General features: G+C 42.3%; 1 protein-coding gene across 2 annotated transcripts in view; it reads right to left on the bottom strand.

The window, feature by feature from the left end:
- LAMB4 (laminin subunit beta 4) overlaps positions 1-15,382 on the bottom strand; it is a 724,082-nt gene that overhangs the window by 680,686 nt on the left and 28,014 nt on the right. For both annotated transcript variants that reach the window (XM_069229818.1, XM_069229820.1), the window contains exon 2: positions 9,417-9,483. In XM_069229818.1, the coding sequence (XP_069085919.1) occupies positions 9,417-9,450 (34 nt within the window). In that variant the 5' untranslated portion in view covers positions 9,451-9,483. The remainder of the gene's footprint in view (positions 1-9,416; positions 9,484-15,382) is intronic.

Genomic DNA, 15,382 nt, shown 5'->3' with positions numbered 1-15,382 from the left:
TCGACGACCACGGAAGCACCGCCAACAGGCTGGCGGTGCTTCCTTTGCTATTCCGACCGCGGCTGTAAAGCCGTGGTCGCCCAGCCGGGTCCGGCGGTTTCCAGCCAGATTTCCCCTGGCTGGGAGAATCCTCCATGGCGGCGCTGCAAGCAGCGCCGCCATGGGGATTCCGACCCCCTTCCCGCCAGCCTGTTTCTGGCGGTTTTCACCGCCAGAAACAGGATGGCGAGAACGGGTGTCGTGGGGCCCCTGGGGGCCCCTGCACTGCCCATGCCACTGGCATGGGCAGTGCAGGGGCCCCCTAACAGGGCCCCAGCAGGATTTTCACTGTCTGCTTTGCAGACAGTGAAAATCGCGACGGGTGCAACTGCACCCGTCGCACCCCTGCAACACCGCCGGCTCCATTCGGAGCCGGCTTCAATGTTGCAGGGCCTTTCCCTCTGGGCCGGCGGGCGCTCTTTTGGCGGTCGCCCGCCGGCCCAGCGGGAAAGTCGAAATGGCCCCCGCGGTCTTTCGACTGGGGAAGTTTGGCAGGCGGCAAACGCTGCCCGCCCCACTCGGAATGACCCCATAATGTTTAAATACATTATACGACTAGCAGGGTGCGTGGGAGGAGCCTAAAGTGCAGTGGAAAGAGAGAGGAATGTGGATTGGTAGAGGTACTAAGTGACGGAAAACACATTTAGTAAAATTACCAAATATTTTTGACGACATTAAAAACTGAGAGGGAGTGTGTTTGTGCTTGTTTGACTGAATGTATGTAACAATACCTGCTGAAATCCAGCAGACGTCCCCGTACCTGACTAATACCATCTGTACCCAAATATTTATCAGAAAATTCATTTATTAGGGCGATGTAGCACCCACTCCCCAAGGTACGCCCCTGACTGGACCCAATCATCACATTCATGGCACTTACTGCTGCAATGAACAACAAAGTAATGAAAGGAATGCTTGAATTAATCTAGCCCATGGCGATTGCTTGGGCTGCATTTCAGTCATCATTTTTCACCCAATTTGTCACTCCTGAGAAAGAACAACCATATAGCTCTGCTCAGGAATAGCGCCAAAGCTAGGATGAAGCATATATCCATCACTATTTTGTGTAATCATGTCAGATCAAGTCATTTTATTCAAAATGAGTCACTAGAAATTTCCCTAAAGAAACTCGTAGAATTTAATTCCAAGTTGTGCAATAACCCAGATTGGTAATTTCCTAGCCAACATTATCACTTCCATGTGTATTGTTTTTTTCTGCATGCAGATTTACTATCTCATTATGAGTGGGACCCTGTCCCCTGAGAAGTGGTGAATTACTATGGGAAACTAAAAATATACACCTGATTACAATTTACGCATTTTTCTCATTTCCATTAGGAGGTTTCACAAGTATTTTATCCAGAAGCGTCGTTTACAGTCAATTCGGAAACCACACTGAACTTGTAATGGTCCATAACATAAAAGCTAAAAAAAAATTAAATTAAATCTTGAAATTTTTAGAAAGGGTTGTTGAAAATCTTCAAAATAAAAAGGCTCACAATATCCACAGATATTGCTGGGGCTAGGCAGGAATATGACAGCACTGCGGTTCCATCAACCAATTATAAAAACTACAAAGCAAAGCAACTAGAGCAGAAGAGGTTCAGGAATATAACCTGAACAAATCACAATCCCATTTATTATTGCAGTCATAATTCATCAACATTGGTATGCTTTCTCTGTGGTCTCTACACAATCCCCATATCTGCACCATGATGAGAAAGAACGTGGCTATATAATTGCCCCTACCCATTGGTGCACTGCAAGACGAAGAGGTATTGTTGAATTATTCTTTTCTCAGCAAAAGCATCACATGATCCCTCACACCCACTTGAAACTGGTCTGCTGAGAACATAAATGACCAATAAATATATGCTTCCACAGTCTACTTCTAAGGAATTTCGGGCCAGATGTATCATTATTTCCAATAGTGATTACCTAATTTAGATTTTTTGCGAATCACAATTTATAATCGCTATTGGAATGTATGAAACTCCAGGAGTTTCAAATTGCGATTCGCAAGGGCTTGCAAATGGATCTACCTCATTAATATTCATGAGGTAGGTCTCAATTTGCGACCCATTGCGAATGGCTACAATCACAGGAATGGGGCCTACTGAGCTCAGCAGACCACCATGTCTGTGTTTGCTTTTTAATAAAGCAATCTTTTTTTTTTTAAATGCAGCCCGGTTTTTCTCAAAGGAAAACGGGATGCGTTTAAAAAAGAAAAATGAAAAGTTTTCTTTTCATTTTTTAAGAGCAGGCAGTGGTCCGTGGGACCACTGGCTGCTGTTAAAAAATATTTTCGCATGCATTCGCAAAGGGGAAGGGGTCCCTTGAGGACCCCTTCCACTTTGCCAATGAGTTACCACCAATTTGAAATTGGTGGTAACTGCGATTGTTTTGTGACCGAATTCACGGTCACAAAACAATCATATGTACCTCTGTGATTCGGTATTAGGAAGGAATGCCCTTGACACGCCCCTACCTAATACCGAATCGGTTTGTCATTGCAAATCCAATTTGCGATTCGGTAAAAAGTTACCAAATCGCAAATTGGATTTGTTCAATACCAAAATGCTATTTTTGCGATTGTGATTGCAAAACAGTTTGATACATCTGGCACTTCAACTTTTCTAAATTATTGTTGAGGGTGGACATCAGCACTCAACACATTTCTCATTTCAGCCATAACACAATTCTCCTTTAAGACAGCAAAATATGCAGTAAAATCCACACAATATGTTCAAGGAATATATTTCATCTATCAAATTTGCAGTTCCTCAAAAATAACTTTATGCACAGTTACAATGTTTGTCAGAAATATGTTTTGGGCAATCTTTTCTTGCCCAATGACTGACATATTTGAATTATTGGGGAGTGTGAAGCCTCTACTCTAATTATCACCATGACTGTTCTACCAAATAAACATGGTACATCAATAACAACCATCAGCTGGCATATTTGGCTTTTAGGAAAGTCCATGGTAAGTCTGTAAAAAATGTGGAAGTGAAATTAATGGCAAAATCTCGATGTGGGGTGAGGTGTGGTATTTCACCACACACATATATGGGATTTGAAAAGCATAGCAAGTTTCAGTGTACAATTATTTAAAGTTATCTCTAGCATTAAATAAGTCAATGGTAGAATTTTCCATAAAGTCAGCAAGGCCCAGTAACATAGTATTTGGAAGTGAGACATGAAATGTGTGATAACCTGCATGTGTCACTTTTAGCTGCCTCAGAAGTGCCTAGACGTCTAGCAGCTCACCATTGACAAATCATGAACTGCATTGAATAATTCAATTTTTATAGCTTTGGTTAGGGATAAAATAGAAACTTCATCTTGTGGCATTTCACTAATTAGTGAAAAATCAATTAAATGCTGTATGTATATTTTTACTTTAAAAATAACAAAAACGATATATAGGAAGGCTGATATATATGCTGCCTACACTGGACTGTAAAGAAACTAGTTCACTCCCATGATGGGCCAACAGATATGTAATCAGTCTCATTGATTTTCACTTTGATGGTTTGAGAGTTGAACCTGATTAGAATGGTTAAGTCCAGGGGTGGGCTAAGGAAGCCAAGACAACTGAGTAGGTTTGCCCCCACCCCCTGCTTATCTGACCACGTGAGCAGGTGTGACCTTTCCTCCTGTTGTCTGGTGTAGCTTTCACCATAAAGGAAAGGAAGTATTGCAAAAACTGGGTTTGGGACTCACATTTTAGTAAAACGTTTAGCACAGTGTTCTCCAAACATTCTGGTAGTGATAGCTTCTTCTGTTCAGTAAATATCATCATGAGCTACTAAAGGCCAACCAAATTGTGTGTTGTTACCAGACATCCCTACACCCATTTTCAGTGACATTAAGCCCAATGTCTATAGAGCCAGATATTATGGTTTGAACAAAATACCTAGGCTGGGGGCACAGTGACTGTGTTGCCATATGCGTCAGTGAGAGTGGGAATGGTGAGATGTATGAACATGTGTGTGTGTATACTCGTGGCACAGGACATCTTTTTTTTATCATATCTGGCACCATTTCATGTATAACACATACATACAACCATTTTTGTAAATGGGAGAAATCTAATGTGTAGGAAAATGTTCCATAAAATTGACTAATTTTCTGCACTTAAATTTTTTCCCACTTATAAAATAGCTACATTTTTAGTTATAGATATGCTGTGTGTAGGAGCAACTGGGAGCAAGAGGCCTGCTGTGTCGAAAAGAGAAAAAATTAAAATGTAGAGGTAACTCAATCATTAAGTTAACTCTTCTTTTAATTTTCTTCCATTTAAAAGCATTCAAAAACATAGTGTTCTAACTGTAATATTGAGCTGACACCAACTTTTTTTTAAGGATTAAAAAAATCAGTCCTTTAGTTCTTTTCCTCTGTGCCCCAGCCTCGGTCATAAAGTAGATTCCAGCACTGATCATTATCAGGCCTGGCTTTCTGAAGCTGAAAAGGCCTGACCAAAATAGGCAAATATTTAATCAACTTTAAAAGGAAAATGCAACAACTTTATTGACCTAACCCTATTTATGAATTCAATGCTGTGTGCTACTCTTGAGGTGTCAGGAGCTGCCAATAGCTCACAATCGGCCTGGTTTACGGTCACTTCCAATTATTGCTGTGTTACTACTATGTAGGCTGTCTACTCCCTTCAAATAAGAATGCTACTTGACTCTGAAGAAGACCAGAAAAAAAACAGAAGAAATACTTCTGTCATTTCATGCTTCTATGAAGGAAATAAACTTTCCTTTTGAATATGCAGACTCAATAAGAGACATTCTGAAGGAATAAGGGGGGCTGACCTCCTGAATTCCACAGTGATGTTAAGTTTTAAGGAGCGGTGCTGACCTCCTGAATTCCACAGTGATGTTAAGTATTGAGGCACTCTTAAAAGAAAAACCAGAACACTAATGGTGTTAAGTTTTAGCAGGACTTCTTGCTGAAAATGTGGTCGAGAAGCATGTGTCACACTGCTATCTGAGGCCTCATATTTTTATACTGTTTCTAAACATTTATAAAGCATAAGTGTGACTAAGAAGATGATTTTCAGCCTTTTGTAAAGTTGGTCCTTTGAAATGTTTTCACTCACTCCGGGACAGGGAAGGTGCCATGGAACCCCAAGCAAGGACAGTCTTAGAAGGCAAGATTTCCTGGTTCATACTGCTATGAGATTTTTGATGAGAGGTTTGGGTTCCAGTGGAACCTCAGAAACAAGATGTCTGACCTCATGGAGCCCAGTATTGCTGAGGCTCCCTTCCTTCTTTTGAAATAATCTAAACATGGAATCTAAGAGTGGGAAAAGGTGGCAAAATGACTCCAGTGGAGAAGTAACCTTGGTGCTACATGAAGTAAGATTGATTGTTAATATCTTTAATGTTTTCTATAGGCATTTTCACATTTTCTTCAAAAAGCATCCCTCCTTAGCTTCTAACAGCTTTTAACAACCAATGATGTTTCTTTTTTTACTGAATTGGTTTGGGAATGTGTTAGACCTGTCAGCTTTGAGGTGGTCTTCCCCCAAACTTTTGCCTTAACTCTTCTATTTTTCTGAAATAATTTTTGCTAGACCTAGGGCTTGATTCACTTAACCACTGCTAAGCAGTGCTAAAGTACTTGTGCTCACTCCCATAACCATGGTACAATTGGCTTACACCTGAGTGGCATATTTAATCTGCTTACAAGTCCCTATTAAGTGGTATACCATATACTCAAGCCCTCTAAATTAAATGCTACTAATGGACCCGCAGCACTCATGTGCCACACACTTTAAGTAGCCCCTTAAAATAGGTCCCAGGTCTGCCATTGCAGCCTGAATGGAGTTTTAAAGTGCCAATTGGACTTGGTTTTAAACCCCCTTCAAAGCTTTAAACCTCCATTTTATTACATATAAGTCACCTCAAAGGTACGTTGTAGGCAGCCTGTGCATTGTAATTTAAAGGTTGGACATGTATTTTTAAGTTTTACATGTCGTGGTAGTGAAAATACTCTACATTCGTTTTTCACTGCTGTGATGCCTATTTTTTCCATAGAATAACATTGGGTTGCCTTATTACATTTAATAGATGCTACCTTTTGATTAGGAGCAGCTAGATAATTTGTCTAAGAAATTGTAAAATCTTCTTTAATGGTGAAGCAGAATTTAAGTCTCAATTTTGAAAGTGTCATTTATTATTGGGTCACATGACTGCTTGTAGTTGGCAGTTAAACGTTGTTTATTTCTCCCAGACAGCCAAACAATACAGGGATTAGGTGTGCCTGGGTGGGTATCACTGGCAGGATGGGGGAGGGGCAGAGTTGGGCACAGCCCTATTTACAAATTAATAGGCTGTGCCCTGCCTTCACACAAAGGGGCATATTTCTACTCTCTTTGCGCCGGATTTGCGTCATTTTTTTTACGCAAATCTGGTGCAAACTCAACTCCATATTTATACTTTGCCGCTAGACCTGTCTTTACGGTCATTCCGTAAATATGACGCTCGGCTGTCGCGTTGGAATGGCGGTAGCCGGCGTTAATATTTTAAAAAGTGTAAATATGGGCCAAAGTATTTCATACCTCTTCACTGCCTGCTGCTGTAGCCTGCTGTGTACATCAGAGAACTGCTTTGTTGTATCAGAAGGACTGCTTTGCTGCCTGAAACCTGCATTGAACCCTCAGAGACCTGCCCTACTGCTTGAGCTCTGTTCCCCTTCTTGAACCCAGAACTACGACAGTGACTCCAAGGGCAACTTGTCTGTGCTCCTGATCAGAGTCTCAGGGAGAGACATGGCTCCAACCTTCTTGAAATGGCACCTGGACTAAGCCTGAGTGAGTCCTAACCCCCTAGGTGTGCCCCTCCAGTCCTGAACCTTGGTGATGGTGGTAAACTTGCACTGATAGCCAAAATACAGAGCTTGATAATTAGCACATATTTCCCTAAAATATGCTCTAAGAACTGAGAGGAAACAGGGACCAAGCTGCTTTTATATTCACCCAAAGTATATCCCCACTATGTTCTTCTCCACAGCAGCAAATCCTGTTCAGCAGACCTTCAAGAAAGGGATATCCGACCTCCTCAAACTCTCGTTGGCAACAGCCTAGCTTTGTCCCTCTGGAGACTTTCAAAAAAGAGACTAAGTCCAAACGTGGAAATCTTCAAAGCGATCTCGTCTAGCTGCTCCCCGATGAAGATGCCTCCTCCTCCTCAGATATTGCCTACAGCCTTGGCTTGCTAAACTTTCACCTTCTCAGAGCAAATTTTTTCAAATTTCTTGTAAGTCTGAAGGTAAGCGCCAACCACCCTTTGTATCTGACTCATGCTGAATTGTGGCCTAGATGTCTGCAGTTGGCGATTTGATCTTTTAGGAACTCGTTTTTACCTGGTTCTACTGATTGGATTTGTGTTGTTTTAGTATCAGATAATTTATTAAAGTATATTCTATTGTTTTAAATTGGTGTGGTGTTTTTCTAGCGTTGTGTTGTTACTTGATTTCTGTTTGTGTGCTAAATAAATACTTTACACATTGCCTCCAAGTTAAGCCTAACAGCTTTTGTGCCAAGCTACAAGAGGGTTAAGGTTCATTCAATGACTTTGTGGTTCAACCTGACAGGAATTGTGGCTGTTGCTTGAGCAGGGTTAAAACCCAAGTCAACCAAAAGCCAATTTCTCACAGAATGTTATTTCATTTAGTTTATGACTTCAATGTTGTGTTGCTGCTGCTAAAACGGATTACACACACTTTCTCTAGGAAAAGCCTGTCACTTCAGTCACAGCTACTTAGGTTAAGTGAAGGATTACTCACAGAAGCTTGCATTTAATTCTAAGCACTAAATTGCTTTACTTTACAGGAGCTCAACTACAGCTCACACCACCACCTGTTCCCTATATTGATGTAAGCCTAACATTTAAAAGTAGATGCACTCAAACAATCAACAGAATATACCCAAATAATGATTTCCTTACTTTTAAAGTCTCAAGCCACATAATTTCTTAATTCCATGTAAAACCAATTCTTTAACCCTGTACACCATTAACAAACAGATAGCAGCTCACCAAAGATCCAGACCCCAACAATCTGAATTCCTACAAGCATCAATACTACAAATATATATGCTAAACTTTGACTTCCCTGATAAGATAATGCTCCAGTTATTAGTTCACTGGCAGGTCCATGATTGATGCCAATGCCATAAGAAAGTTTCTAAATTTCATCAAAAACCTTTTCCAAAACGTTACAGTTTGTTTAAAACTCCCATGGACATGTTTAAAAATGGTAATACTCATCTCTAATTCAACAAACAGTTCTTTTACTAAGAAATTCCAAAATACATTAATGGTTAATCGTGCTTATTCTTTGGCAACATTTTTGTAGGCAAATATGCAAAATGGTGTGAAATGTTCATGAATATTACATACATTATTGATAATACAGGGGCATATTTATTATAGTGTTGCAACACTAAAGTCAAATTTATCAAGTCATGCACGGCCATCTTGCATGGACTGAGTGGCTTGATAGATCTGGAGTAACGTAAGGCAGTACAAATCAGTCTCTCCCAGGGAGGCGTTTTATGGGATGAGTGTGGGTGTTCCCATGCATCCACCTATGGATTTTGGTGCATTCTAAAATTTACCAAAGCTGGTAAACCTGGGAATGCGTCAGAATGCTATATCTTCCCAGGAGAGGATCAACAAAGAGAAATAGCTGTAATCCTCCTCGTTGTTTCCTCTTTCTAAGTGTGCTACATTCTGAAGCACACTTAGAAAGAGGAAAATGCCTTTGAGGTTTGTTTTTGTGCAGGAAGGTGCCCCTTCTTGCAAAAAAAAAAAAATCCTGTCTGCAACACCGGAACCATTGACCATGATGGAAGGGTGTCTGCGTTGGCACGAGGTTGCACATTGTGCACCAGCGCAAGAAAAGGACAGGAATGCACTGTATCATGTTAAATGCTGCACATTCCTGCCCTTTCACGCAGCGCAGCAAGGTAGCTTGCTGCGCAAAATAGTGGTAAGTCTGCCCCACAGTGTTTTAACCACCAAATACTGAACTGTGCCAAAGTGTTAAAGAAGACAAAGGGGGTTATTACAACTTTGGAGGAGGTGTTAATCCGTACCAAATGTGACGGATATACCACCAGCCGTATTACGAGTTCCATAGGATATAATGGACTCGTGATACGGCTGGTGGTATATCCGTCACTTTACCGTCACTTTTGGGACGGATTAACACCTCCTCCAAAGTTGTAATAACCCCCAAAGTGTATCTTGAGTAGGGAATATCAGCTGGGAGTTCACCGAAAACTGTAGTGAATAATTCTACATGTTTTTGTTTGGTCTTCGCTCTTGTATATTAAGAACAGAATGGAGAGACGTACGCACCGATCAGGCAAGTGAGAAATAGATGCAACCTCATCTTCTTCGGGAAGAACTTGAAATGGAAGATGATCTGTAGCATAACAAAGAAGGTATTAAGAAACATGATTATAAAAATGACAGTCACAGTCAAAGCACCTTTCTACATTAAACAGTTGCAAATTTAGAACTGGCAAGTCTTTTACGGGTTGACTTAGTATTTGTTTTGCATGGTGATTCGTCAGTTTCAGTTCTATATCCAACATGGAGACCACCATCATGTCCCAATGTCTCATATTCAGGTTCTTTATTAATTGTCTCTCTCCCCCGACAGCATGACCATCTAACCACCTATAATGTCATTTCATAGTACTTCTCACGGAGGGGTAGGAATCCTGGCCTATCCTTTTGCTTCTATTTAGCTGAATCACTGCCCTCTTGGCCCCTTACACTAAACGGCCAGTCCTTCCGTGTCCCTTCCGAGACAGCTTCCAGTCCCGTCTATTCAGGCTTTATTGAACCAGCGGCTGAGCAGGCCCAGAAGTGGTCCCCCAGTTATATAGACAAGGCATCAGACAAAACCTATCAAATATATTTTTTTACTGCAGGTGGTAATAGAGACCCATCCCAATACCAAAAGTAAAATGCACAGACAATCGTTGGCGTTATATATTGTTATTATATATACACTGTTAGTGTAAACATTACATGAAATGAAATTATTTATACATAATATTGTAGGAAGCTGGCCTGGTGTGTTGTACCCAAGGGAACTTACACCTTATACCAGGTATCCCTGCTTAGTGAAGTGTAGGCAGTGTCTAGAAGCCAGGCGCTCTAGAGGTAGCTGTGGATGAGCAGCTAAGGCTTATCTAGGAGTCATGCAAAGCTCATACAAAACCACTATTGTCACACAGCACTTACGCACATGCAACAAAACACTCAGTTGTACAAAAATAAAGGTACTTTATTTTTTGTTACACAATACCACAAAATACTAGGGAGGCAACTTTCCAATAGGCGGTAAGTAATACACTAAATATATACACTAGTAAACAGTAAAAGGCATAGAAAAGGTTAGAAAACAGTGCAAATAGCAATAACCATTAGTGACCCTAGCGGGAGCCCAAACCATATACTAGAAGAATGGAATGTGAACACAGGACCCCTGCCTAGGTAAGTGGAATGTGTAGAGGGGAGCTGGGAGTACTAGAGAACCACAGGGGTAAGGAACACAGTACCCCCCCCCCAGTGACCAGGAATGCAGGGGTAAATCACTGGAATTTCCCCAAACCACCTAAAAGGAAGGAAAAGAAGAAAAGAAGACACCCAGACAAGATTGCAAAAAAACAGCATTGGATTCCTGGAGAAGTCCTGTGGAGAGAGGTGACCAAGTTCAAGAGTCAAAGTGGAGTCCAGGAGGAGTAGGAGCTACTACCTACCCAGCTGTACTGTAGGAGTTGGTCGACGGTGATGAAGAACAGGTCAACATTGCAGCCCTGGAGCTGGAGAAGAGTTCCTGATGCATGCAGAAGATGTCCCACGCTGGAGTGAAGATTGCAGATGGGTGTTGGTGCAGGAACTCCACCAACAAGCATTGGCAAAGGGAAATTTGCAGTTAGTGGAAAAGTGGTGCTGCCGGGGATCAGCAAGGCCCAGGAGGACTCAACCCAGAAGAGGGAGTCACAAAGGACCCTCAGCAACACAGAGATCCCATAGGAGCAAAGGCAGCACCCACAGGAGTCCCACAGGATGGGGACACAGAAGTGATAGAAGGAGCTCACACAGAACAACAGGAAGGGATCCCACCCCACAGGAGAATCATGCCAAGGGCTGTGCATCACAGGAAGGAGTGCTGAGGGCTGGAGCTACACATAGCCTGAAGATCCTTTGGAGGAGATGCAAACAAGCCGTGGCAGCTGCAAGAGACACAGTGCATGGGGTACTGCCCTGCGTGGGAATGCAAAGGCTTACCTCCTCCAAAGTTGGACAAATGGCAGAGAGGACCAAGAGAACTGCTCCAGACCCCCAACTGTGATGCAGGATCCAAGCACCTTAGGATAAAAGGAGATCCATGCAGCCAGACATTGTTGCAGTAGGTGCCTGCGGATACAGGGGAGTGACTTCTTCACGCCAAGGGAGATTCCTTCTTCCTCCTTGTGCAGACTGAAGACTTGCCACCCTTAGAGGATGTACAGCCAGGGAAATGTTGCAGAAGATGGAAGGAGCTGTGGAAACAATGTTGCAAGAAGAGTCTTCTTCGTGGATGAAGATTGTCAGTTCTTGGAGGGTCCAGTTGTGGTTCCAGTGGCTAGAAGTCGAAGTGGAGGTTGCAGAGGAGTTCTGCTGGAATCTTGCAAGCCGAATCTGAGGACCCACCCAAAACAAAGACCCTAAATACCCCTAAGAGTGGCCTTGGTCACATACCCAAGTGACCATTTATGAGAAGGTGCCTCTGATGTCACCTGCCTGGCCACCCAGATGCTCCCAGAGTTCCCTGCCAACTTTGGAAACAATATGGCAGAACCCAGGGACCCTCTGGAGGAGCTCTGAGCACCACCCCTGGGTGGTGATGGACAGGGGATTGGTCACTCCCCTTTCCATTGTCAAGTTTCGTGCCAGAGCAGGGACAGGGGGGTCCCTGAACTGGTGTGGACTGGTTTATGCATGGAGGGCACCAAATGTGCCCTTCAAAGCATACCAGTGGCTTCGGGAGGCTATCCCTCCAAAGCCAGTGACACCTATTTCCAAAGGGAGATTGTGTTGACTCCCTTTCCCAGAGGATATCCTTTGTTCTGCCTTCCTGTGCTTGATTAGATCAAGCTGCAGGAGGGCAGACACATGTCTGAGGGGTGGCAGCAGCTTGGGCTGCCCGGAAAACCCTGTAAGACTGGTGGTAGCAATGCTGGGGATCCTCTAAGGAGCCCCCAGAGTGCATGGATTCATACTTACAAAACGTGCAACAGTATTGGGGTATGATTCCTACATGTTTGATACCAAACATGCCCAGGTTTGGAGTTACCATTATGTAGCTCGACATAGGTAGTGACCTATGTCCATAGGTAGTGACCTATGTCTAGTACACACATAAAATGGCGTCCCCTCACTCACGAAGTCCAGAAAAATGGAGCTGTAGTTTGTGGGGCCATCTCTGCTACTGGAGGGGTGCCCTCACACACAGGTACTTGCACCCAACCCTGGGGCTTAGGAGGGCCTACCATGGGGTGACTTATAGTGACCTAGTGCACTGACCTGGCAGTGAAAGGGTGCATGCACCCTTTCACGCAGGCTGCAATGGCAGGCCTGCAGAACACTTTTCATGGGCTCCCTACAGGTGACATAATACATGCTGCAGCCAATAGGGATCCCCTAGTATCCCAATACCCTGAGTACCTAGGTATCATATAATAGGGACTTACATGGGGGTACCTGTATGCCAAGTGTGGGGTGAAAAAGCTTCAAGCAACCAAGTTTATAAGGGGAGAGCATAATCACTGTGGTCCTGGTTAGCAAGATCCCAGTGAACACAGTCAAACACACTGACAAACAGACAAAAAGTGAGGGTAACCATGCCAGAAAGAGGCTACTTTCCTACAATTATAAAAAGCTTGCTAAGCATTTTAATCATTATAGCAAATGTTAGATAAGTCCCAATGAGAGTTAATCAAACAGACACCATTGATTCCTACCTACGATGTAACTGGCTGTCCTATAGCATAGTTGTATTACTCTTGTTTCTAATAATAGTCATTTGAAGAGTTCCCATGTGCCTTATTGTACTATCAGGCTTGAAGATGGCAACTCCATATTTCAGCATACAGAAAGAAAGTCTTTTTTTCTATGTAACATTGGAAAAATATTAAACTGCGAAGCAACTCATTTGACTGACATCAAAAAATGGTAAGGAAAACAAGCTTTAATTTTCTGGTTCTCTTTTACATATAAGAAAATGTATTTGTTACTCGTGGTTTATTCACTGATAAGGCTTAGTATTGGCAGACCTGGTGTGGCAGATAGGGGATGCTGGCTATTTTAGTGCCGGTGTGTGATAGTTATTGGCAGTACAGCTATGTTGATTGTTAATAATAGCTATTGTCACAGCTGTTCTGTTGCTTGGTGATAAACCTACTGGTATGTGAGTGGTGACCCTAGCTAGTGGTAGAATAGTTGTGCTGTTGTCAGTTGCTCTGATCACTGGTCTGTTCATTGGTGATAAGGTGTATTAATAATGTTTTGTGTTGATAGATAATGCTGGCTATTGTTAGCAGTGGTATGTTGATTGGTGATTCTAACTGTGAGAAGTGTCATTGTGTTGATTGAAGATTTGCCTATTAGTAATACTCATATCTTGATTGGTGATTGCTGGCCTGACTACTACTAGTGCCAGTTGGTTGGTTGGTGCTGCTGGCTCTTAATGATATTAGTCTGTTGACTGGTGATGCTGGGTATTGGTAATGCTACTTTGCTCCTGTCAAAGAGGTGAGCCTCTGATGCAATTGTCTGAGGGACATTTGTTTTCTAGGGACTCATCATCAGGTACTTTTGGTCTGGTATACACAATTAGTTGTGCTGGCATTCTATGTATTATATGATGTCATAGCATATCACAATATATCAATGTACATTATGTGAGCATGCAATAATACCAATCTGGAGCTGTATTCCACTGTCATGGGACTTATGTAGAGGGAGGCAAAATTAGAATGGTGATACTGGCTTTTGAAAGGGACGATGTGTTAGTTAGTGATGTCAGCTACTGGTAGTGCTGTTGTATTGGTTGGTAATGATGGCAATAGGATTTGATGGTCTGCTGATTGGTGACTTGGCTATAGTTACTGCTGATGATGTGGGCTTTTGGCAGTGATGGTGTGCTGACTGGTGTTACTTATTATTAGCAGTAAAAGGATTGTCATTGGTGATGTTGTTTATTGTGAATGCTGGTGTATTGACTGGTGATGGTCATTGGCAGTGATGGTGGAGTGAGTGGTGATGATGGCACTCAGCAGAGGTGGCGTGTCAATTGGTGATAATGGGTGTTGGCAGTAATATGTATTGATTAGTGACGATGGTTATTGACTGTGATGGTGAGCTAATTGATGATACTGGCTATTGCCAGTGATTTTTGCTAGGTAACACTGACTGTCAACAATGATGGTGTGTTAATTGATAGTGATGGTTACTACCAGTGAAGTTATGCTTATTGGCTTTACTAGTAAGTCGCAGGCACTGCTGGAGTGCTGATAAATTATGGTGGGTACTGATAATAATGGTGGTATGACAGGTAATGCTTGCTTATGGCAGAGTTGATGTTGTGATTGTAAGAAATTGAGAGGATTAGTTGAAGGGTGAGAGAACCCACTTCAAATAATAATCACAATCCTTGTCAGGGTGAACCACAAAAGTCACTAAAAAACCTGTGCTTAACCATTTGGTGCCTTGGTACAAAAGCAGTCAGGCTTAACTGAGGTTCAATGTAAAAATTATTAATGCAGGAGTCAAACAGTACTAGCATGAAAACACAATTCAAAAAAATGCTAAATCTATTTGAACAAAATAGAGAATGTTTTATTAAATAGAATGCCTACAAAATAACAAATATTCATTAAGTAGGAATGAAGATATCAATTTTTGAAGTTGAAGTTTGAATTAAAAGTAGTGTTAAAAGCACAAAGTGCCAACTGTGCTAATTTGGATGCAGTAGATCGCATCAATGTAAAAAATGAAGGCTGACTATGTTGGAGATCAGGTCGGATATAGGGTCAAGTTTGTCCCAGTGGAAAGTTTACCTTCTGACTGAAGTTTTTCTGGAGTAAAAGTGGCCATCAACAACTTGTCGGCGGGGCAAGCTGTAAGCCAGATCCAAAGCAGGACTTGACATTAGCAAGTTGCTGAAGAGAAGGGTCTTGAGACAGTCTTCTGCAAAGGCACGAAAGCTCTGAGGTTGCGAAGTCAGAAGCCCATGCCCAGGGAGGCATCAACAATAGGATGCTGGT

This window comes from Pleurodeles waltl, chromosome 4_1 (assembly GCF_031143425.1).
Source record: "Pleurodeles waltl isolate 20211129_DDA chromosome 4_1, aPleWal1.hap1.20221129, whole genome shotgun sequence".
NCBI classification, from domain to species: domain Eukaryota; kingdom Metazoa; phylum Chordata; class Amphibia; order Caudata; family Salamandridae; genus Pleurodeles; species Pleurodeles waltl.
Note: the sequence above shows the minus strand (reverse complement) of the source record. Positions and strands in the feature narration are given on the sequence as shown.